The 22396-nt window shown below is 47.0% G+C and overlaps 1 protein-coding gene across 1 annotated transcript; it reads left to right on the top strand.

Moving 5' to 3' along the window:
- Positions 1-7305: 7305 nt before the first annotated feature.
- On the top strand, positions 7306-19968 carry polr2a (RNA polymerase II subunit A). The gene is made up of 29 exons (XM_080519248.1): positions 7306-7603; positions 8327-8459; positions 9272-9408; positions 9496-9669; positions 9753-10034; positions 10122-10283; positions 10403-10623; positions 10714-10846; positions 10951-11075; positions 11259-11469; positions 11558-11767; positions 11852-12020; positions 12098-12192; positions 12305-12508; positions 12590-12812; positions 12905-13088; positions 13195-13366; positions 13464-13569; positions 13789-13994; positions 14086-14349; positions 14432-14639; positions 14756-14856; positions 14948-15052; positions 15135-15317; positions 15405-15608; positions 15689-15875; positions 15960-16073; positions 16167-16316; positions 16558-19968. Exons 1-29 carry the CDS (start codon positions 7517-7519, stop codon positions 17706-17708), a joined length of 5901 nt encoding a protein of 1966 aa, XP_080375374.1. The 5' UTR covers positions 7306-7516; the 3' UTR covers positions 17709-19968.
- The last annotated feature ends 2428 nt before the right edge of the window (positions 19969-22396 follow it).

Genomic DNA, 22396 nt, shown 5'->3' with positions numbered 1-22396 from the left:
GCTGCAGGCGTTGGAGAATGGCAGCGAGCGAGATAGGACATGGTGGAGGGGTGAAAGCCTGCTGTGTATGTGCGCCATTCAGGAGGACGGGCAGCAGAGGGGAGGGGTGCATAATTCTCTGATAAGCGTGAGGGTTGTTTTGCTGGAGCCGCCGCTCAGCCGTGAGAGGAGGAGGAGGAGGAGGAGGAGGAGGAGGAGGAGGAGGAGGAGGAGGAGGAGGAAGTGGCTGCATGTTGGCTGACGCTGTGTGCTGCTCCGCTTCGGGGCGATGGTACTTCCTGTTTCTAGACAGCCTGTATTTTGAGGGCACTGTAAACAACCCTGCTTTTCTTGCACGCCTCTTTAAATAGCACACAGGCACTTCAGTCAGAACCTCCCGGAAAGACAAGGCGCTGAAAAAAAAAAAAAGTCTCGCAGAGAGAAGGAAGAAAGATAAAGGGTAGGGAGAGGAGGGGGGGGGGTGAGGAGATGGCAAACATATCTTGTGATCCAAAATGAAAACGAGAACTGTTGCGCTGAAATTAGAAGAAAGACAAGAAGGAAAGCAGGAAGAAAACGAGGCAGATGGTCGGCGGCGATGGCGGCGGTCCAGGGGAAGCACAACAGTAGACGGGCAGGGGAACCGCACAAAAAAAAAAAAAAAAAAAACTTGAATTCCTATCTCGTGGGTTTACGCTCGTCTCTGCCAGCCAGCGAGGGCGCAGTAGATTGTAATGCTACTCCGTGGGCTACGACGAAGTTTGATGAGAGAAGCGATAAAACCCGTTGAAAAGGAAATATTATGAACACGACACCTGTGAGTTGATGGTGCCCTCTCCGAACTTTGAAAACCTTGCCAGAGTAGTTAATATTAGGAGGTTTTTTTTTTTTTAATATTGAAACGGAACTATGACATGATCAGACGTAACCTATTGGATGATCTCCGTCATCCACGCGTCAGTGGTGGCCGCTATCGTCAGAGGCCTGCCGGGACGCAACTTGGGGTTTAGTATCTCACTCTGACACATGGTCAAGCACAGATGGCGATCAAATTGCCAACCTTGGGGGAACCTGGAAAGAGGACGTGTTCTAAAATGTGAGGCACGGCAGCCAAAACAGCGGTGGAAAGGAGGTTTGGCGTCTTGGGGGAGACGCAGCGATGGGAGACGTGTGACCTTGACCTTGACCTTTGAATGGCCACGGTGGGACCGGCTCATTGCTGAGTGAGATTGGACTTGAGGCCCAACGGAGACGCTTCTTCGAGGGAATCGGGAGCGATTGCATTTCCAAGATTTCATGGGGTCACGGTGACCTTTGACCTTTAGCCTCTAAAATACAATCAGTGTTAGACAAGCCCCCTCACTCTCCATTTTTAAAACTCGTCTTAAAACCCATTTTTATTCTTTGGCTTTTACCTCAGCGTGAGACTCTGCTCTGGTTTTAGTGCCTTCGTTGTTTTTTTTAATTGTTTTAACTTTTTATGTTTTATTTATTGTTTTACCATCTGATTGTTTTTATTGCTTTAACTTTTGTATTGTTTTGATTGTTTTAATGTTTTTATGTTGCCTCTTATATTTTTCTTTCAATGTACAGCACTTTGTCTCAGCTACGGCTGCTTAAAGCGCTTTATAAATAAAGTTGAGTTGAGTTGCCTTTTGCCGGATTTCAAGCAAGATGAAACTTCATCACATTTCTTTCTTTCTTTTGTTTACATGTGTTTTCCTCCTCACATATTTCTCAGCTCATTGTTGTACCCGTTTATGGGGGAATGAGGGTGAAGGAGGAAATAAATAAGGGAGTTAAGAGATCGTTGGAGGTGTCCAGACAATCCTTGGTGAGAGTTCAGCGCACAAAACGGAAGACGAAGACTTGGTTTTTATATTATAGGCTTTATAAAAAAAAGTCTTTAAAGAAAAAGGCTTAGACGGTCGGTAAATAGGTAAGAAACGTGTTGGGGTGGTGGAGCAGGGAGGACAGTGCCTGGGGTTAAAAACCTTGGAGGAAGGGAGCAGCGGGCAGCTCAGTGCAGCCGCGTCCAGACGATACTTGGCCGCGCTGTGAGAACCCAAGATTAGCTCTAAGCCGATTGCAACGCGAGGTGGGATCAGGAGCAATTAATTTAGCACCCAGATAGTTCCAGGAAGAGGCGGAAAAGAACGTTGAACAAAACCTCGATCTCCTGCACAGAAAAAAAACCCCAACTCTGCCGCGCAGTGCGAGTCTGTAACAGCAGTTTTTCTTGCACATGAAAAGACTCCAGCGTAAAAAAAGACAGGAGATGAGAACCTGGAAGGCTTGAAAGAGCGTCTGGATGATAAAAGGGAGATGAAGACGCTTGGCAGGCGTTGACATAGGCCAAAACAAACACCCGGAGAACAGGACATTCTCTTGCGGACAAAAATGGGCCGGCCTATTCCGCTGGGCTGTCTCGAGCATGCTTCTGACCCTGCGTCACCTTTTTTCTTTTTTTCTTTTCTGATTACAAAGCAACATCCTGGTGCACAACTTAAGGAGAAATGCAACACGAAGTATTTTAATCAATTCACTGTGGGTTTGCATGCACAATCCAGTTACAAAAAAAAAAAATTTGATATGTTTCGGTAGATTGTTTTGATAATAAGTGTCCACTGTGTGACTCACAAACCTGAGCGAGACATGCAATGTCTCTATTCTGGACAGTTTTCAGGTTGTTTGTGACAGTGACTGAAATACTTATTTAAAATTATTTTTTTTTAAAGCTAATTTCTCCTGTGTTGGTGCACAGGGCCTCAGTAGCAGCAGCTCACCAGCTGAAGCTACGTCTCTTCTGTTGTAACTGCGTTGCAGCCGCAGATCTGGCCTCGTTCAAAGCAGAGAGAAGACGCGCTGTGTTTTGCTTCCCCGCATCTGCCCGTATGTCCCCCCCCCCCACACCCCCACCCCCCCTCCTTTTTTTCGCCGACTTGATTGTGCTACAAAAGCACCCCACCGCCGCCATCGCCAAAACCCCACCCCACCACCGGCCCCAGCTCCTGGAAACACACTGACTGTCGGGGGCTGACATCACCACACAAGAGCTCCCCCTGGATCCCAACCGCCTCGCAGGAAATAATTCCCCCGGAGGGCCAAATCACACTGAAACACTTACGCCGGCCAAATCAAACAATCAGCCAACTGAAAGAAAAACTTAGAACAACGTATCTTGTAATTGCTTGTTTTTTTTAGTTTTGTTTTTTTAAAGGGGGGGTGGGGGGGGGGGGGGGGAGTTTCTTTTGCAATTAAAAAAAAAAAAAGCCATCATGAAATAAAATACCACACCTCTACAGAAAATGTCAAAAACTATGCATGTATCCATTTTCTGAGACCCTATATAGAACTTTTAAAGCTCTAATTAAAAATGTGATCACTGTTCTCACTCAGAAATACAAATTCGGCCGCTTGAAATAAACCAGGGGCGGCACGGCGGGGCGGTGGTTAGCGCCCTCGCCTCACGCGACAAGGTTCAAATATCAGCCAGACCTCTGTGTGGAGTTTGTCACGTCTCAACTGGTGACACTAAATTGCCCCGAGGTATGAATGTGACTGTCGACCTGTCCAGGTTTACTCCCCTCGGCCATAAGAAACTGGGATGAGCTCCAGCACCCCCCCAAAACAGTGGTTTATGGAAGATGGATGGATGGAATAAAACACACGATTGCACGCACTCATATTAGACGTGATCTACTTCGGGTTCCAAAAGCCACTTGATGATCAGAAAGTTCCAAGAAGATGTGCAGCTTTAACATTATGCAATGTGCAGCACACAGTAATGGTTTGCAGACAACAGCTGGGAGAAGTTCCCCACACTCCCAGTGGAGGGCGCTCGTCTCACTGCTGGCCTCCCCGAGCTCCACTTCCGCCTGCAAAATGTGGTTGTGCAACGCTTTTAATTCTCACTACAGGCCAGAGGAGGGAGCCAACTGCTCAATAATGAATCCTTTGTATAGCCATGGTATATCGTGGCACATGGTGAACAAAGTGATTTTCTGTCAGTCTTGTCTGCGTTTCAAACCTGTGGTTTATGCAGATATTCCTCCTCACATTTGCTATAATAATACACCGGCTGGAGCAGGAATTCATTACGTGGATGCTGCAGATCTCGGGATGTTTCTCTCTGGTAAATCTGTCAAATTAAAGCAGACACTATGAAGAAGCGTGCTCATACTACTGGTAACTGGATAACATGTCTCCTTCAGATACCATACATATTCATGTAATGTGTAAACAGGGATTGGAAGAAAACAATCTTCAGGCCGTCATGTGGTTTCAGTTTCTTTATTTAAACAAGAAGGCAGCAGGAGTAATATTACAATGTGGCAAAATGTTCTTCTGGGTACTGTTACAAGCTCATTACAGGCGATAAACACGATCCCCGCCTGTGGTTGTGCAATCAATACACAGAAGAGGTTCACTTCAATGAACGCTGCTTTTACACAAATATGAAGTAACAGACACACGTCTCCACACCTGAGACCAAACAGACACACAAATAAGGTGAAAAAATATTCACGAGACTGAATTCACACGCATATGAATGTGAGTGACATCCGATTCTTAAACGAGATTTTTGATGTCGGTCCACGCTTTGCCGCCACAACTTCAACTTTTGTAGGAAGGCACTGATACGGGACGAGAAGGCCTTGCTCACAGTCTCGGCTCTAATTCATCCCAAAGGTGTTCTATCGGCTTGAGGTCACTGTGCGTGAATGTCAAAACTGCCTCCCCTCCATGTCTTTTGCTTTTGTGTAAGGGTGTGCAGTCATGTTTGGAACAGGAAGTGACAATCTCCAAACTGTTTCCACCAAAGATGGCGGCACGAAATTGCCTTTTAAAGTTCATTTAACTCCTGCTTCACATGAAGTTTGGGGGTCTTGGCGACCTCTGTGCTCTATACATCTCTCGCTCTGACTTCTCGTGGCCGACCACTTACTCGCTGAGTTTATGTTGTTCTTAAATCGCTTCAACTGTTGAAGCGATTTAAGAACCAGAAAATTTCCCAGCTGGACTTACTGCACAGGTGGCATCCCATCACTGTACTGTGGAGCTCATGAGAGCAACACATTGCTTCACTACTGTTTGTTTAAAAAAAAAAAGAAAAGAAAAGTGGTCTACATGCACAGATGCTTGATTTTATACACCTGTGGCCATGAAAGTGATTGAAAGGCCTGATTTTCAATGATTTGGATAACTTGAGCAAATACTTTTGGCAATATAGTGAATTTGTGGCTCAACAAAGACATTCAGTCCACATTCCAGCCTGTAGCCTTTAGAGCAGCAGGGAATCATTTAGCAGTTCATCTACCTTAGTTAATAATAAAACCTAGTGCAGGTAAATCCGACATCCCCTCAAAATGCATACGGCACTGTGACCTCCACAGTAGATTTTTGTTGTTTTTTGTGGCCGTTTATTGAATAAACAGCGACCTTATCCTCCCACTAACAGCAAAATGGCTTCAATTTTCAACCACAGACGAACAAGTCTGGACTCCAGAACGAGCTCCGTACAACTTCGGCGCAGTCCCATTACTTATTCTATCACATTTGACGGTAACAGCGTGATAACGCGTGATGAGTTGAACCCCCCCGTTCCCACCTCTTAGCTCCACTTTTCCCTCTCAAAAACGCAGGTCAGGTTGGCTTGACAAGTTAAACAGCAAGAATATTCTCGACTCCATCTTTTCTCGTTCACAACAAGAAGTCAAGGTCCGCCATGTTGAGCCCGAGCAGACCGAGCACGACAAGCTAGCCTAGCCGCCACCGAAGCGGTTCATTTCACGTGAAAATGTAACTCAAAACGTGCGTGTGTCGAGGGGGGAAACACACGTTTTCCTTTACCCGGTGTTTGGGGGTGAAAGAAGTTGGCTCGCCGGAGCGGAATTGAACTCTGTTATAATTAACAGCTAAGCGGCTAACTGGAAGGTTTAGTCCCACGGTGTTGAATCTGATGCTAAAACCACCAGGCTACTTGCTGTAAATAAAAACACCCGACTAAGCCTCACACAATCGGAACCCATCGTATACGTTTCCCACTCCTGCCATAACAACAGTAAATATATATCGGTAATGTAAAGGTGGATATTAACCGACATGAAACAAGCCGTCGTAGATAAAGGACTTCTACGTTGAGCTTCATAAACCGCGGTTTGACTGAAAATAAATTGCCGAATTACAACGTTGGCACGTAGAAATTACAGAGCAATAAATCGGAATCGTGATCAATTAAAGTAGATGAAGGCGTTATTTCATATATTTAGTCAGCAACGAAAGCTACTTCACCGCCAAAACCGTGGCTTTTCATTCTGCTTTCGAAACGTGGCCTACGACAGTCTCGAATTTTTAGAACAAATTAAAAAAAAATCCATCAATAAATCTACATTTCACATTGACATATATCACACACATAACATAGAAATGTAAAAAAGTGACCCGTTCCGTTAAAATTAAGCGTCTAGTAAACAGTTAAGGCTTCACCGAGATTTTCCTAAAAGGCGAGCTGAAAATCCAGTCCCGTGCGCAGCTGTCCCTCGCAGTCGAGTCCGAGGCTTGCATTAAAGTCCCAGAGATCCACGACAGCGCTTGAGAAAAAACCCAAAAAGTCGACGTATTTCTTAACTCACGTTGAAGATAATTCCTTATACAATGTTTTAGGTTTGGAAATACAATGTGGTTCGACCTTTTTGTCCTGTTTGATCGGGTACCTGAACAGGCCTCAGCCCTGAGCCTCTTTTCTTAGAGCCCAGGCTGATCCAGAGCGAGACGAACGACAGAACAGAGATTTTTTTTATTTTTGCTCTGAGGGAAGAAACTCACATCGGCCGGACTCGGGAAACATCGGAAAGAAGGCGGGTTTTGGTTAATTTATTCTAAGAAGCTTCATTTCTTTGACGCCATTGGTCAGCTCTTCGTTGCTACTTGGTATTAATGAGTAGAGTGACCAATCCGGTGAGTTTAAGTTGAATATTTATAGTTTGTATGCAAAATGCACAAAACACTGCGTACTTGGTTTTGGCCAAGCCAATCGGAGTGAATGCAAGTGAATTAAGACCCGCCTCTTGTTCTGATTTGTTAAAAAATACAAACGTACATTTTCATTGGCTGTACGTCAGATAAAATTAATTATTCATATAACTACATTGAATGGCCAATGAGCGTTTTACTACCGAGCTCAACGTCCCACCTTCCGAAGAGCTGGCCCCTGACTTTTTGCTTGTGTAACCCCGTAGAAGGAGCTCTGTCTATAAAAACAAACGTTGGGCAGCTTAACGCTCAGAAGCGCTTAGAGCGCTCCAGAGGCTAGATCAGAAAAAGGGAGGGGGACAGTCGATAGCCAGTAAAATTAGAATTAAAATACAAATAGCGGCTCCAACGGCAACCGACAACAGGGGTCCCTAGGATATCGCCTTCGGAGACTTTCCGGTCACCGTTGGCGGCCTGGCCGGAGTCGTGGTGACAATTTAAAGGCTGTTCCTGCTCACAAAGCGGCGTGCCGAGGAAGGACGCGTCTCTTTGAATAGACAGGATGCCCGGACCGCCCTCCGGCGACAGCGCATGCCCATTGCGCACGATCAAGAGAGTTCAATTCGGCATCATCAGCCCAGATGAGCTTGTAGGTTTCTTTTCGGGGAGTGGGTTTATTCTATACGAGTTACTGGGAAATCACACATTGCTCTTGCAGTTTCTTTACTAATCGTATGGTTTTAACATGTTATAGAGTCCTGGCTTGTTTACTGTGGGAGGATCTTGCTGTTAGCTTAGCCTAGCTAGCGTCGTCGTGCTGGAGCTAGAGCTAACTAGCATGTTTCAGGAAGTTTGACAAACTTAAAGCACAATGTTTTTTTTAACGACTCCACGCTCTTTCATGAATGAAACCCCATGTGTAATATCGCACTGTAACATACCGGCCCCCATTAAGTGAAGGTTTTTGCTTCTTTAGCTTTAGCATGTGTGCTCTTTTTGTTTTATCGTCCGATCGCATTGAACGATATTGTTTCCTCATATAATAAACGAATAAAAAGCTCTCAACAACGGAAGTAAAATTATTAATTTTCAGTAAAAAGTTCGAGTCGTGCATATATATAAATACACATTTTTGTATCTTCACCGATATGCAATTAAAGTTTACCACAGTAGCCAACTTGTGTGCTTGGTGACAATCTGACTTCGTTTGTTCTTGTATAACGTGACATGATTTTCATAACTTTGAATGATTTATTAAATTCACTGGCTGCCGCATGAAGTGGATTCCTATCGAGACTCGCGACTTGATCATCAGCTGAACTATCGGCTTATTGCGTAATCGATTTACATTGGAAGTTGTGCTTCTCCTCAGAAACGCTTGTCGGTTACAGAAGGGGGGATTAAATACCCCGAAACAACAGAAGGAGGACGTCCAAAGCTTGGTGGCCTTATGGACCCAAGGCAAGGAGTCATTGAACGCAGTGGAAGATGTCAGACATGTGCAGGTATGGTGTGTTTACAGCTTTCAAGGCCCTGGAAATTATTCATTTCGAAACGATCAAATAATTACCTTTGCCAATTAAAGTTGGCCGAGAAGCTTATGTTTTTGTCTGCGATTATGTATTTGTTTATTTATTGGTTTGTATGCATGCATTATACCAACTTTAAGCAAAAACTACTCCCCCGAATTGCATAAAATTTTCAGGTATGACTTGTCATCCAAGGACCAATTGATTAGATTTTGGGATGTTAAACGCTAACCGTTTCCCAATAAGTCCCAATAAACTGCGAAAACATGTCCTATTCATCTTCTTGCAGCATGTTAATTTCTGATATTTGTTCTTTACTCGCCAAATTTTAGTAACCTATTTTAAGATCATTCTTTCAATGGATGTTTACGTCAAGTCTGCCTTCACTCTTATTTATGTAAACACAGTGTTGAACTTTAAATTCAGTTCAAAGAATTATATATAAAAAAAAAAAGATTTTAAGCTTTGCGTACATTGTGCAGCAGAAAATAATTTTGCCTCTGTCGAGAAGTTCAATTTTATTTATTTATTTTGCAATTTTTTGACTGATCTCTTGTGATACAGGCTGTCATTTATTTAACCAGTAAAACAAACAAACCAAGTTGGTCGTGGGTTATGAAACAAAGCTACATTTTATATTGGGGATTGTATAAAACAAATTTTCCAGTCCACACTTTATGTGAAAGACAACTCAGGCTAACTTTTTTTGTTTGTGTATTACTTGATTAAAATATATACTTGTGCCAAACACTGCAATGTACAGTTATCATGGTTTTTTGTTCATTCAGGCAACATGACAGACTGTCCTGGACACTTTGGACACATCGAACTGGCAAAGCCAGTCTTCCACGTCGGCTTCATTGCGAAGATAATGAAGGTTCTCCGATGTGTTTGCTTCTTTTGCTCCAAGCTATTAGTGGATTCCGTAAGTATACGTTCCACATTACGGTAAATATGTTCATCCTAATGTCTCTTTCATTGCTATAATTTTGCTCATTTTTGTTGCGTCTAGAACAATCCCAAGATCAAAGATATCCTGGGGAAATCCAAAGGGCAGCCTCGGAAGCGCTTGACCCACGTGTACGAGCTGTGCAAGGGAAAGAACATCTGCGAAGGAGGAGAAGAGATGGACAACAAATTTGGAATGGAACAACAGGAGACCGAGGAGGATCTCACCAAGGAGAAGGTATTTACTTTTACGGTGCTCCTGTTAACCCACGGTCGGCCTATTCTCTAACTCTCTTTCCTCGCCATTCTCCGTCATCTCAGGGCCACGGCGGCTGCGGGCGCTACCAGCCCCGCATCCGACGCTCCGGCCTGGAGCTGTACGCCGAGTGGAAGCACGTCAACGAGGACTCGCAAGAGAAGAAAATCCTGCTGAGTCCCGAGCGCGTGCACGAGATCTTCAAGCGCATCTCGGACGAAGAGGACGTCATCCTGGGCATGGACCCCAAGTTCGCCCGGCCCGAGTGGATGATCGTGACGGTGTTGCCCGTGCCTCCGCTGGCCGTGAGGCCCGCGGTCGTCATGCAGGGCTCCGCTCGCAACCAGGTAAAGTGGAACGATCCCACTCGCCGCGTTTTGGTCCTTTGTAGGTCGACACGCTTATATGACAAATTCTGAATTGTGGCTTTAAAGGACGACTTGACCCACAAACTGGCCGACATCGTCAAGATCAACAACCAGCTGAGAAGGAATGAGCAGAGTGGTGCCGCTGCTCACGTCATCGCCGAGGATGTGAAGCTGCTTCAGTTTCACGTGGCCACCATGGTGGACAATGAGCTGCCAGGCCTGCCCAGGGTATGTGTTATTTATTTATTTATTTATTTATTTATTATTTTGGTGAGCCAACCACATATTTGCTATTGTCGCTGTGTATTTCAATACGTTCAGTTGCAGCAACCTGTCGTCTTTTCCAGGCGATGCAAAAGTCCGGCCGCCCGCTCAAATCCATAAAACAGCGGCTAAAGGGGAAGGAGGGGCGAGTGCGAGGTAACCTGATGGGCAAGCGTGTGGACTTCTCCGCTCGAACCGTCATCACACCAGATCCCAATCTACAAATCGACCAAGTCGGCGTCCCGCGATCCATCGCCGCAAACATGACCTTCCCAGAGATCGTCACACCTTTTAATATCGACAGGTAATTCTCAGCAAAAACCGAATATTACGAATTAAACCAAATTCACTTTCTGAAATTGTAAGTTTGACTGGCGTATTATTTGGCCTTAAGATTGCAGGAACTGGTGCGACGAGGAAACAGCCAGTATCCAGGAGCCAAATACATCATCCGCGACAGCGGAGACCGAATCGACCTGCGATTCCACCCAAAACCAAGTGACCTTCACCTGCAGATTGGCTACAAGGCAATGACCAAACATTTGGCGTATTCGCCAACCTGTGGCACGGATACCGCAATGTCCTCTTGTAAACGTTTCTTCTTCAATTCTGATCGAAATCCTCTGCGCAGGTTGAGAGACACATGTGTGACGGCGACATCGTCATCTTCAACCGGCAGCCTACACTACATAAAATGTCCATGATGGGACACAGAGTCCGAATCCTGCCGTGGTCTACTTTTCGACTCAACCTCAGGTGAGACGAGACGATTGGGCTTTGCGGTCATTTAGGAATCGCTACAGTAAAACATTTTCAGCACTTGAATACATTGAATAGCAGCTATGTTTATCGCTCGAATGACTCCAGACTTTTTATTTATTGCATTATTCACTGTTGAACAGCGAGAGTTCCCTCTGATATTGAATCCCCTCTATCCAGCGTCACCACCCCGTACAACGCCGACTTTGACGGGGACGAGATGAACCTCCACCTGCCGCAGTCTCTGGAGACCCGCGCAGAGATCCAGGAGCTGGCCATGGTGCCTCGTATGATTGTCACGCCTCAATCCAACAGGCCCGTGATGGGTATTGTGCAGGACACGCTCACGGCTGTCCGTAAATTCACCAAGAGAGACGTCTTCTTAGAGAGGGTGAGGAGGTCGTTTTACGACCACGGGGAGTTGCGGTCGTTCACGATTGTGTAGTTTTTCTTTAATAAATGTTCACGATCTATCTCAGGGCGAAGTGATGAATCTCCTCATGTTCCTCTCAACCTGGGATGGAAAAATGCCTCAACCGGCGATCCTCAAACCTCGGCCTCTGTGGACAGGCAAGCAGATCTTCAGTCTCATCATTCCAGGACACATTAATGTGATCCGCACGCACAGCACCCACCCCGACGAGGAGGACAGCGGCCCCTACAAACACATCTCACCTGGTGACACCAAGGTACAAAGGCCGGGGGAGGCCGTGTTTGCGTTGTGACTGGAAACTGATTATAATGTAATCCTGACTGTGACCTCCTGCCTGCAGGTCATCGTGGAAAACGGTGAGTTAATCATGGGCATCCTGTGTAAGAAGTCTCTGGGAACCTCGGCCGGCTCCCTCGTCCACATCTCCTACCTGGAGATGGGCCACGACATCACCAGACTTTTCTACTCCAACATTCAGACGGTGGTCAACAACTGGCTGCTCATCGAGGGTAAAGAGAACCCAAGTGAATTTAACTTGTCATTCATGAGGTTACAAATATTGAGTCTTTGCTTTGCTTTCCAACAGGTCATTCCATTGGTATTGGTGACTCCATTGCTGATGCCAAGACGTACCTTGACATCCAGAACACTATCAAGAAAGCCAAACAGGATGTGATAGAGGTAAGAACAGTATTTGTATAATGAGCAACGCTCAGAGGAAAGTTGCATATTTAGCCGTTTTAATACAGTTTTGTCTGTAAACATTCAGATGTTTTATTCTTCATTTTAACAGGTCATCGAGAAAGCTCACAACAACGAGCTGGAGCCAACGCCCGGCAACACGCTGCGGCAGACCTTTGAGAACCAGGTGAATCGTATCCTCAACGACGCTCGTGACAAAACGGGATCGTCTGCCCAGAAGTCTTTGTCTGAGTACAACAACTTCAAGTCCATGGTGGTGGCTGGATCCAAGGGTTCAAAGATTAACATCTCACAGGTGGAGGAGCATACTATGTCACATTTGACAGCACGCGTTTTATGGTCCAGAGGATCTTAATTGTTGTTTCTCTCGGTTCAGGTTATCGCTGTGGTGGGGCAGCAGAACGTTGAGGGTAAACGAATCCCCTTCGGCTTTAAACACCGCACGCTGCCTCACTTCATCAAGGATGACTACGGTCCCGAGAGCAGGGGCTTTGTGGAGAACTCCTACCTGGCTGGTTTGACGCCGACAGAGTTTTTCTTCCACGCCATGGGAGGCAGAGAGGGTCTGATCGACACGGCTGTCAAGACAGCCGAAACGGGTGAGTCCTGGCAGCCCGCGGAGGAAAACCCGCGAATACACAGCGGTGAGCTTGGAACGAGTCTAATCAAACAATCAATCATCCCCTTCAAGGTTACATCCAGCGTCGTCTGATCAAGTCTATGGAGTCTGTGATGGTGAAATACGACGGCACTGTACGAAACTCCATCAACCAGGTGGTGCAGTTGCGTTACGGCGAGGACGGCCTGGCGGGAGAGAACGTGGAGTTTCAAAATGTGGCGACATTGAAACCCTCAAACAAGGCCTTTGAAAAGAAGTAAGTCACATACAGGCAGAGAATTCAATTGTATTCTGTAACAATGTTTTCCAGCTAGTTCTTTTTTGTATTGTATATAAATATATATATATATTTCTCTGTGAAGGTTCCGGTTTGATTGCACCAACGAGCGAGCGCTGAGGCGGATGCTGCAGGAAGACGTCGTCAAAGACGTGCTCACCAACGCCCACGTGCAAAGTTCTCTGGAGAAGGAGTTTGATAAGATGAAGGAGGACAGGGAGGTCCTGCGAACAATTTTCCCCACTGGGGACAGCAAGGTGTGGAATCGCCACCAACAGTCGGCTCAAAAATGACCGTTGACCGGCCTGATTGAAATCGAGACTCACTTTCTGCAATGCTCATCCTCGCCTGCAGGTGGTGCTGCCATGCAACCTGGCCAGAATGATTTGGAACGCTCAGAAGATCTTTCGTATAAACACTCGAACGCCAACCGACCTGAATCCTCTCAGGGTGGTCGAGGGTACGTTTTCCCACATCTGTTGATTAAGAATTGCGCGGTGGCTTCGGGAGCTGTAAAGCTCTGAAGTCTTGGTCCAGCTGGAGGAACGGCTATAAGCTGCATAAAGCTACCTGATAAATCCTGACCTGTTGAATAAGGAGCTTTGTGCGGCGCTGCGGGATCTGTGTGGTTCCCACAAACCGCTTTAATTTAATTCTGTGGTTGTTTTTGCGCCTGCAGGTGTTCACGATCTCAGTAAGAAGTTGGTTATTGTGAACGGCGAAGACCCGCTCAGCAGGCAGGCCCAGCAGAACGCCACTCTGCTCTTTAACATCCACCTGCGCTCCACGCTCTGCTCCAAGCGCATGACGGAGGAGTTCCGGCTTTCCACCGAGGCGTTCGACTGGCTGCTGGGAGAGATCGAGACAAAGTTCAACCAATCCATTGTGAGCGTCACCCAGAGACGCACGGCTTTTAAGAGCAACAAAAAAAAGCCTAACGCCTCAGCAATGACACACTCGCGCCTTCCTCTTTCAGGCTCATCCAGGAGAAATGGTGGGCGCTCTGGCTGCTCAGTCGCTGGGAGAGCCGGCCACTCAGATGACCCTGAACACCTTCCACTACGCCGGCGTGTCGGCCAAGAACGTCACGCTGGGCGTCCCCCGTCTGAAGGAGCTGATCAACATCTCAAAGAGGCCCAAAACACCGTCGCTGACTGTCTTCCTCCTCGGCCAGGCGGCACGCGACGCTGAAAGGGCAAAGGACATCCTGTGTCGACTGGAGCACACTACACTGCGGAAGGTAAGAGAAAGGTGGTCTCATTGCATTGAACGTTGACTTTAACTGTGAAAACTGGTGCTGAGGACGAGCTTCCCCCTTCCAGGTGACGGCCAACACCGCCATCTACTACGACCCCAACCCTCAGAACACGGTGGTGTCCGAGGACCAGGAGTGGGTGAACGTCTACTACGAGATGCCCGACTTTGACGTGACGCGCATCTCCCCGTGGCTGCTGCGCATCGAGCTCGACCGCAAACACATGACGGATCGCAAGCTGACGATGGAGCAGATCGCAGAGAAGATCAATACAGGTGAGTGGCTTTTGTCCTTCACTTGTCACTCATTCAGAACCGGCTGCGTGGCATTCCAAAAAGTCCCGTACGTCAAATAACAAGTTATGTAACGCATGTTTTGTTTTCTGCGAAAGGTTTTGGAGACGATCTGAACTGTATCTTCAATGACGACAACGCGGAGAAGCTCGTGCTGCGAATCAGAATCATGAACACCGACGAGAACAAGTTCCAAGAGGTGAGGCGTTGAAAGCGATTGTCAACATTAGGAACAAATGCATGAGAGTGAGCTGCCGTTTTACTGACCCATCTTTGGCCGGACCCCGCAGGACGAGGAGGTGGTGGACAAGATGGACGACGACGTGTTTCTGCGGTGCATCGAGTCCAACATGCTGACGGATATGACTCTGCAGGGCATCGAGCAGATCAGCAAGGTAACAGAGGGAACACTTGGAATGAGCGTCGCACAACGGGAACGTCGCTTTTCGTCATACAAATTCTTCCGTTCTCCTTCAGGTCTACATGCATTTGCCTCAAACTGACAATAAGAAGAAGATCATCATCACCGAGGACGGCGAGTTCAAAGCCCTGCAGGAGTGGATCCTGGAGACGGACGGAGTGAGCCTCATGAGAGTGCTCAGCGAGAAGGATGTCGACCCCGTCAGGACCACCTCCAACGACATCGTGGAGATCTTCACGGTACGAAAGTCTCGCCAACGGGGTTGCCCCTCAAAAGCGCAATAGTTTCTCGCCTCGGTGTTAATTCGATCTCCTCTGGGGTCGCAGGTGTTGGGGATTGAGGCCGTGCGAAAGGCCCTGGAGAGAGAGTTGTACCACGTCATCTCCTTTGACGGCTCCTACGTCAACTACCGCCACTTGGCTCTGCTCTGCGACACCATGACCAGCCGCGGTCACCTGATGGCCATCACCCGTCACGGCATCAACCGACAAGACACCGGGCCGCTCATGAAGTGCTCCTTCGAGGAGACGGTACGACAAACCTCCCTCCCGTGTGGATTCTCATTACCGAATCTGAAGTTTTCAATGAAGTCTCTGCGTCCCTTCTCCAGGTGGACGTGTTGATGGAGGCGTCCTCCCACGGCGAGAGCGACCCCATGAAGGGCGTTTCGGAGAACATCATGCTCGGTCAGCTCGCCCCGGCGGGGACCGGCTGCTTCGACCTGCTGCTGGACGCCGAGAAGTGCAAATACGGCATGGAGATCCCGACAAACATCCCCGGCATCAGTGTGGCTGGACGTAAGTGGAGCGACGCCCGCCGAGCACCGCGGAGACTGGCACGCGCGGCGAATGTATTAAGCGTCTGTGTTCCTCTATTTCCAGCCACTGGCATGTTCTTTGGCACGGTGCCCAGTCCCATGAGCGGCATGTCTCCTGCCATGACCCCCTGGAACACCGGAGCCACGCCGGCGTACGGCGCCTGGTCCCCCAGCGTCGGTGAGTGTGTTTCCCCCTCGCGCGGCGGCGCTCGAGCTCGAGTATCTTCGTTTCCTGACCCTTTTCCCGTGTTTCCCCCCCCTCTTCCTCCAGGAAGCGGCATGACACCCGGAGCGGCAGGTTTCTCCCCCAGCGCGGCTTCAGACGCCACCGGCTTCTCTCCAGGCTACTCCCCGGCCTGGTCGCCCACCCCCGGGTCCCCGGGGTCTCCGGGCCCGGCGAGCCCGTACATCCCCTCTCCAGGTCAGTCACCTTCTAATACAGTACCGAACCAAATAAGGCGTGTGAATGGATTGGGTTAAAGTTTACGGTCACGGTTGTGTTTTTGTTTACATCATGTATGAACTTATGAAACTTAAATCCTGCAGAAATAAATGACCTATGTTTTTACACAGTCACTTCAGTTGTAATTAAAAGTAGCCCCAGGTATCATCCCTGAGGAGCTCCTGAAGAAATGTTGTTCTAAACATGTTTCATCTTTCAGGTGGAGCCATGTCGCCAAACTACTCCCCCACCTCCCCCGCCTACGAGCCTCGTTCTCCGGGGGGCTACACCCCCCAGAGCCCGGGCTACTCCCCGACGTCACCCTCCTACTCCCCCACGTCTCCCTCCTACTCCCCCACCAGCCCCAACTACAGCCCCACGTCGCCTTCCTACTCTCCCACCTCGCCCAGCTACTCCCCGACCTCCCCGTCCTACTCGCCCACCTCCCCGTCTTACTCCCCGACGTCCCCCTCCTACTCCCCCACCTCCCCGTCCTACTCCCCCACCTCTCCCTCCTACTCGCCCACCTCGCCGAGCTACAGCCCGACGTCGCCGAGCTACAGCCCGACGTCGCCCAGTTACTCGCCCACCTCGCCCTCCTACTCGCCCACCTCGCCCTCGTACTCCCCGACGTCTCCGTCGTACTCCCCCACCTCCCCCTCGTACTCCCCCACCTCTCCTTCCTACTCGCCGACGAGCCCGAGCTACAGCCCGACGTCGCCGAACTACACCCCCACCTCGCCCTCGTACTCCCCCACCTCGCCCTCCTACTCTCCCACCTCCCCCTCCTACTCCCCCACTTCGCCCAACTACACCCCGACCAGCCCCAACTACTCCCCCACCTCCCCCTCGTACTCCCCCACCTCTCCATCCTACTCCCCGTCCAGTCCCCGCTACACCCCGCAGTCGCCCACCTACACTCCCAGCTCGCCCTCGTACAGCCCCAGCTCTCCCTCATACTCCCCCACCTCCCCCAAATACACCCCCACTTCCCCGTCCTACAGCCCCAGCTCCCCGGAGTACACCCCCACCTCACCCAAATACTCCCCCACCTCTCCGAAGTACTCCCCGACCTCTCCGAAGTACTCGCCCACGTCTCCCACCTACTCCCCGACCACTCCGAAGTACAGCCCGACTTCCCCGACCTACTCCCCCACCTCGCCCACCTACACCCCCACCAGCCCCAAGTACTCCCCCACCTCCCCGACTTACTCCCCGACTTCACCCAAGTATTCGCCCACCTCCCCCACCTACTCGCCCACTAGCCCGAAGGGCTCCACCTACAGCCCCACGTCGCCCGGATACAGCCCCACCTCCCCCACCTACAGCCCGACCATCAGCCCCGACGACAGCGACGAAGAAAACAATTGAGTCGCCGCGGCGGCGGCGGGGCGGCTGAGGGGGAGGGGGCGGGGCCTGCCACCTCACGTTCTGACAACCAAAGGACAGCAACCCGAACCAGCTGGAGGTGGCGGCGGCGGCGGCGTCCCATACCTCGGGCGACCCGACGGCGATCATTTTGCGGGGAGGGAGGGAGTCTCCACCTTCTCACCACCATAACACCCCCCCGCCCCTCCCCTCTCCCGCCGAAAATGTTCAAAACTTATGTGAAAAGACTTGAACTGCTTTGCCTGAAGGAAGAAGAAGAAAAAAAAAAAAAGGCTGCCTTTTGAAATAGTTTTTTTAAATGTTCACATGGGGTGTCGAAGCAAAGCTGAGAATCCCCTCGAGGGGGACGGCGAGGAGAGGACGGTGTGGCGAACCAACGGGAAGCAAAAGTCCCTTTTTAAACTTTAAGCGTTGCCGCATCCAGTCCGTCTCTCCCATTTCTCTACATGGCGGGCGCGGAAAGCGTCCATATTGCCAAAAGCCTTCCTGAAAAAGCTAAGTGGATTGTATTAATCACTAAAACATAAGCTCTACAAAAAAAACAAACAAAAAAAAAAGACGGAAGAGGTGAGGGTTTGTTTACTGCATATTTCACCGAGGTGTACGTTTGACCTTCTTGCTGGTGAAACAACGCCACCGGCTCGGGTCAGTGCATGGGGGGGGGGGGGGGAAGAAAAGAAAAGACATTTCACTCTGAACTACATAGACGTATGTAGCCACGATCACCTTCCTCCTCCTCCTCTTCCTCCTTCACACCCCGGAGACCTGAAAGATGTCACGACAAACACCCACCAGCATCCTCGTGTTCTCTGCTATCAGGGAGACTTTGTTGCATCGGAAGCAAAAAGAAAAAAAAAAAATTAAGACAAAAAAAAAAAAAACCTAACTTTTCCAGATTTATCCTTCCCCCGACACTGGGAAGTCAAATGTTTCTATTAAAATGAATATTCAGAATAATAATTCTGCCCTTTGATTTTGAATTTAGAAGGAAAATGTGGACGCGGGGTTCTGGTTTGATGCTGCTGCTGCTTCCGTCACCGTTTGCATGAGTAGCACATGTTAATACATTTTATTCGAGCTTTAGTTTGAAATTGTTCCAATCCCCTTCCACTTGTCGCTGATCTAAGTTCCATTTCCAATAGCAAGTTTATTTGGATTGTTCAATCTTTATTTAAGGAAGTTAACTTACTATTCTGTGTGAGAAATTGAATAGATGAAAATTTAAAGTTATTTGATCTTTTTTTTTTTTTTTCAGGGGGGGGGGTACTTTCTCTCGTTTGCTTTTGGTGACTCTGTAAAGCCTCGTGCTCATGAACTGTGGATGAAGGGGCGAGGGGAGAACTTCTTTTTTTTTTTTTTTATTTTCAGTCCAAGTCATTTCCACACTGTTCTTTTTTTCCCCTCTTTCCGCCATGCAACACTCTTTGCACCCTGCCATCCGGTTTCTTCCCTCTTGAGATCTGGCCTCTCTAATAAGTTTAAGAAAAACAAACTTCTCACTACATTAGTGCGATCTTTCTTTCCGATTTGACGCGGCGAGCCGGCTTTCTCTTCGCCTCATCAAAAAAAAAAAAAAGAAAAGAAACGCAGATGCCCTTGTTCTATTTTATGATTCGACACGGTTTCTTCCCTCTTCATCCACAAGTGATCCTCCTTTCTGAAGTCAGTGTTTTGTAAAACTTATTTTTTTTGTTTTGTTAAATCTACCAGTGTATGTACCTGTGATTTGGTGGGGGGGGGAGGGGGTGGGGGGGAGCTTCAGTCTGACTGGGAGTCCCGAGGAGATGGAAATACATCATACATTGATTTGTTATTGTTCTGAAAAGTGTCTCGTTATGTGAAAACACTGCTGCCCAGTCGGTCCCGAGTGGAAACCTTCTGGCCTTTTCCATGAAGCAGGTTCGGTATTTGCACTCGGTAAATATTGTGGTGGACTTCAGCCTCCGACGTCGTCACATTAAGTCCATTTTGCTTTGCATCCATTCCTGCCGTCTGAACTCAGTTCGCGATGTCGGGACTCCCAGGGCGAATGAATGAATGAGACGTGTGTGTGTGTGAGTGTGAGTGTGTGTCTGAAGGAGATGCAGGGTTTCAAACTGAGGAAAGACTTCACACATCTGGGCAAAGGAAGGTTTAACTTAAAAGTTGCCACTGTATAGAACTCAAGTCATGAACTCATTCTCTGTATCTTTGTTCTGTTTGTTTTTTGACTTGGAAAAACCCGAATAAAAGTTTTACTATACGTCTGCTGTGATTTTATTTACAGCTCATGCAAAGTCCTTTTCTGCATCTGAAAGAGCAGTTACACCCACACGTTATTTGCTTATGACAATTAAACATTAATACATTATATGAAAGAGGGGAAAGTCATTGCTCCATCTAGGATAATTGAATAAAAGCCTATTCAGGCAACAATTTACTTTTCAAAGAAAGACAATAAAGCAAGGCAGTTTCAGAATATGTTTAGCAATTGGGATTATAAAACATTAAAAGTGGTTAAGAAAGTCATCAAATGGGGAATAAATAAAGTAAAACCTTTATTAAGATAAAGCTAATAAGGTTGTTTGATGGAAGCCTGAGCAAGTAATCTAATAAGTCCTGATTTAATAGGAGAGATTGTGTCAGCGGGATATTTGTTCCACAGGTGAAGAGTGTTTTGTGATAGTCTCTTTAAATAAGTTATAAGTTGCTACTCACCTGTGGAACATTCACTTCTTTTAAATCTGGACTTAAAAGTCGATTATCTGTTCAGGTTTTCTGTTAATTAAATATTTCACTTGTTTTACTACCTTTGTATTCTTAAAGTTTTTACTTGATTGGTTTTATTTAGGCCTTTCTTATTGCATTGTTTTAGTACACAGTATACAACAATAAGTTGCCATGTGCAGTTCCACACTAATTCCGGCAGGGGGAGCTCGAAACACACCGTGAGTCCGCCTTCGAGCGGATTTTGGACATTTGGCAGGTAAACCACTCACTGCTTCCAAAACTAAATATACAACTCACTTCAGTTTAATGAACTAATTTAACTATTTCATTCTGACTTGTAAGAGTATTTTATTTCGTCATTTACGCTCATAAAAAAAAGTATTCTCTTCAAATACTACATCTGCAACATGTGATCGGGGTTTGTTTTCCTGTTAAGGGTCATGAAATAGGAAAATAAATGATAAATCACCTCATTATACAAGAGTTAGTTCTTGCGGAATAATCTGATCGGACGTTATTTGCAGCAGTCAGAGCTGAAAATGTACAAATGTTGCTTTTATGGAATCAAATGCTGCAAATACTAATAGAATTTGTCTCTTGTATGTGTTTTCTTTCTTTTTTTTAAAGTTTAGTTTAGTTTTTTGAGGAGAAATTAACACTCAAATGGTGTTGATGAATACTGTGAAGTTTAGGGGAGAGAGACAAATGTTCAAAAAGGAAGAGCAGATTATTTGTGTCAGATGTGTAAACGTAAAGTTGATGATGTCAACATGTCAACATCCGTCAACATTGACGGATGTTGACATGTTGACATTATCCGTCAACATGTCAACATTCTTTCTCCTACCTAATTTTTGTTATTTTAGATATACTTTAATTTAAAATGAATTAAGACAATTTCAACATTCACAATATGAATATCATTTGAATCAAGTGCTAATTTGAATAGAATTTGATTTAATAGACGGAATAAACAGAGTTGACTAAGTTTCTCACGATGTTCCTGGCAATAGATTGTAATTTTGTGATGCTTTATACAAAACAGAATCCAACGGTTATCAATAATGCTTTTATGTAAAAATAAGCACAAAAAACCTTTTTCTGGATGAGAGAATTTTGAGTAAAAATCCAAGTGAAAATAAAGCTAAACTATATCGTTTCTCCCAATATGAACATTCATCACCCACAGCTGCAATGGTAGAAACTATATAAACATATTTTACACCGCTTTTTTATAACCACTTTACCGATAAATGTATTTGACTCTTAGAAAACTTCAGCATTATTCTTTTGTAAACTTCAAAATAAAAGAATAAAGCTTCAGAAATCCAGCTGAGGCCTTCTGGCCGTGTCTCAGTTAGTCGAGCTTAACATAAAAAAAAAAAAAAAATGCAAGGTAGCAGGACCACATCCCATAATGCCGTCATCCCAAGTGAGTCATGGTCCAAAATAGAAAACACAACACTTTTAAATCAGCTTTAAAGATCATTTACATAAAATATTATCATCGATTTAGGATTTAATGTGAAAGTAATATATGAGTTCCCTGATGGGCTTTTGCTGATGTCACTGGTCGTAGTCAAACACATACATAAGGAGAAAATGCAGACTCTTCATATAAAGCGTTCTAACCACTGCACCGTTATTCTACTGGAATAAAGACACGTTGTCAGGCTATTTGCACCACCTGGTCCCGGCAGCAGCACCTGCATGGTTCCTTTCCTCCATTAATGCTTGTTGGAACTCATGAATCACAGGTTTCTTCATTCCCACAGGTGAATCCTTGCAGGGGCGGCGGCCGCCGCCGTGTGACCGTCAGACGGGCGTGTCGCTGCGACCAAGCAGGGAAACCCACGTATGACTAACAGCCTTGTGCTGCTCGGTTGCCATGGTGACGTCTACCAATCATGGCGCAACTCAACAGGAAATTCAAGTTGAAAAGAGTTCAAATTTCTTATCTT

The sequence above is a fragment of the Blennius ocellaris genome (assembly GCF_963422515.1).
Source record: "Blennius ocellaris genome assembly, chromosome: 23".
Taxonomy (NCBI): domain Eukaryota; kingdom Metazoa; phylum Chordata; class Actinopteri; order Blenniiformes; family Blenniidae; genus Blennius; species Blennius ocellaris.
The sequence above is the reverse complement of the archived record's forward strand: the minus strand, read 5'-3'. Positions and strand labels throughout refer to the sequence as shown.

Excerpts from the sequence above, each read along its gene's own strand:
- polr2a (XM_080519248.1), top strand. The coding sequence starts at position 7,517 with ATGCCCGGACCGCCCTCCGGCGACAGCGCATGCCCATTGCGCACGATC. Across the intron at positions 8,460-9,271 it reads AAGATGTCAGACATGTGCAG|GCAACATGACAGACTGTCCT; the intron begins GTATGGTGTGTT and ends TTGTTCATTCAG. Across the intron at positions 14,857-14,947 it reads ACGAGAACAAGTTCCAAGAG|GACGAGGAGGTGGTGGACAA; the intron begins GTGAGGCGTTGA and ends CGGACCCCGCAG.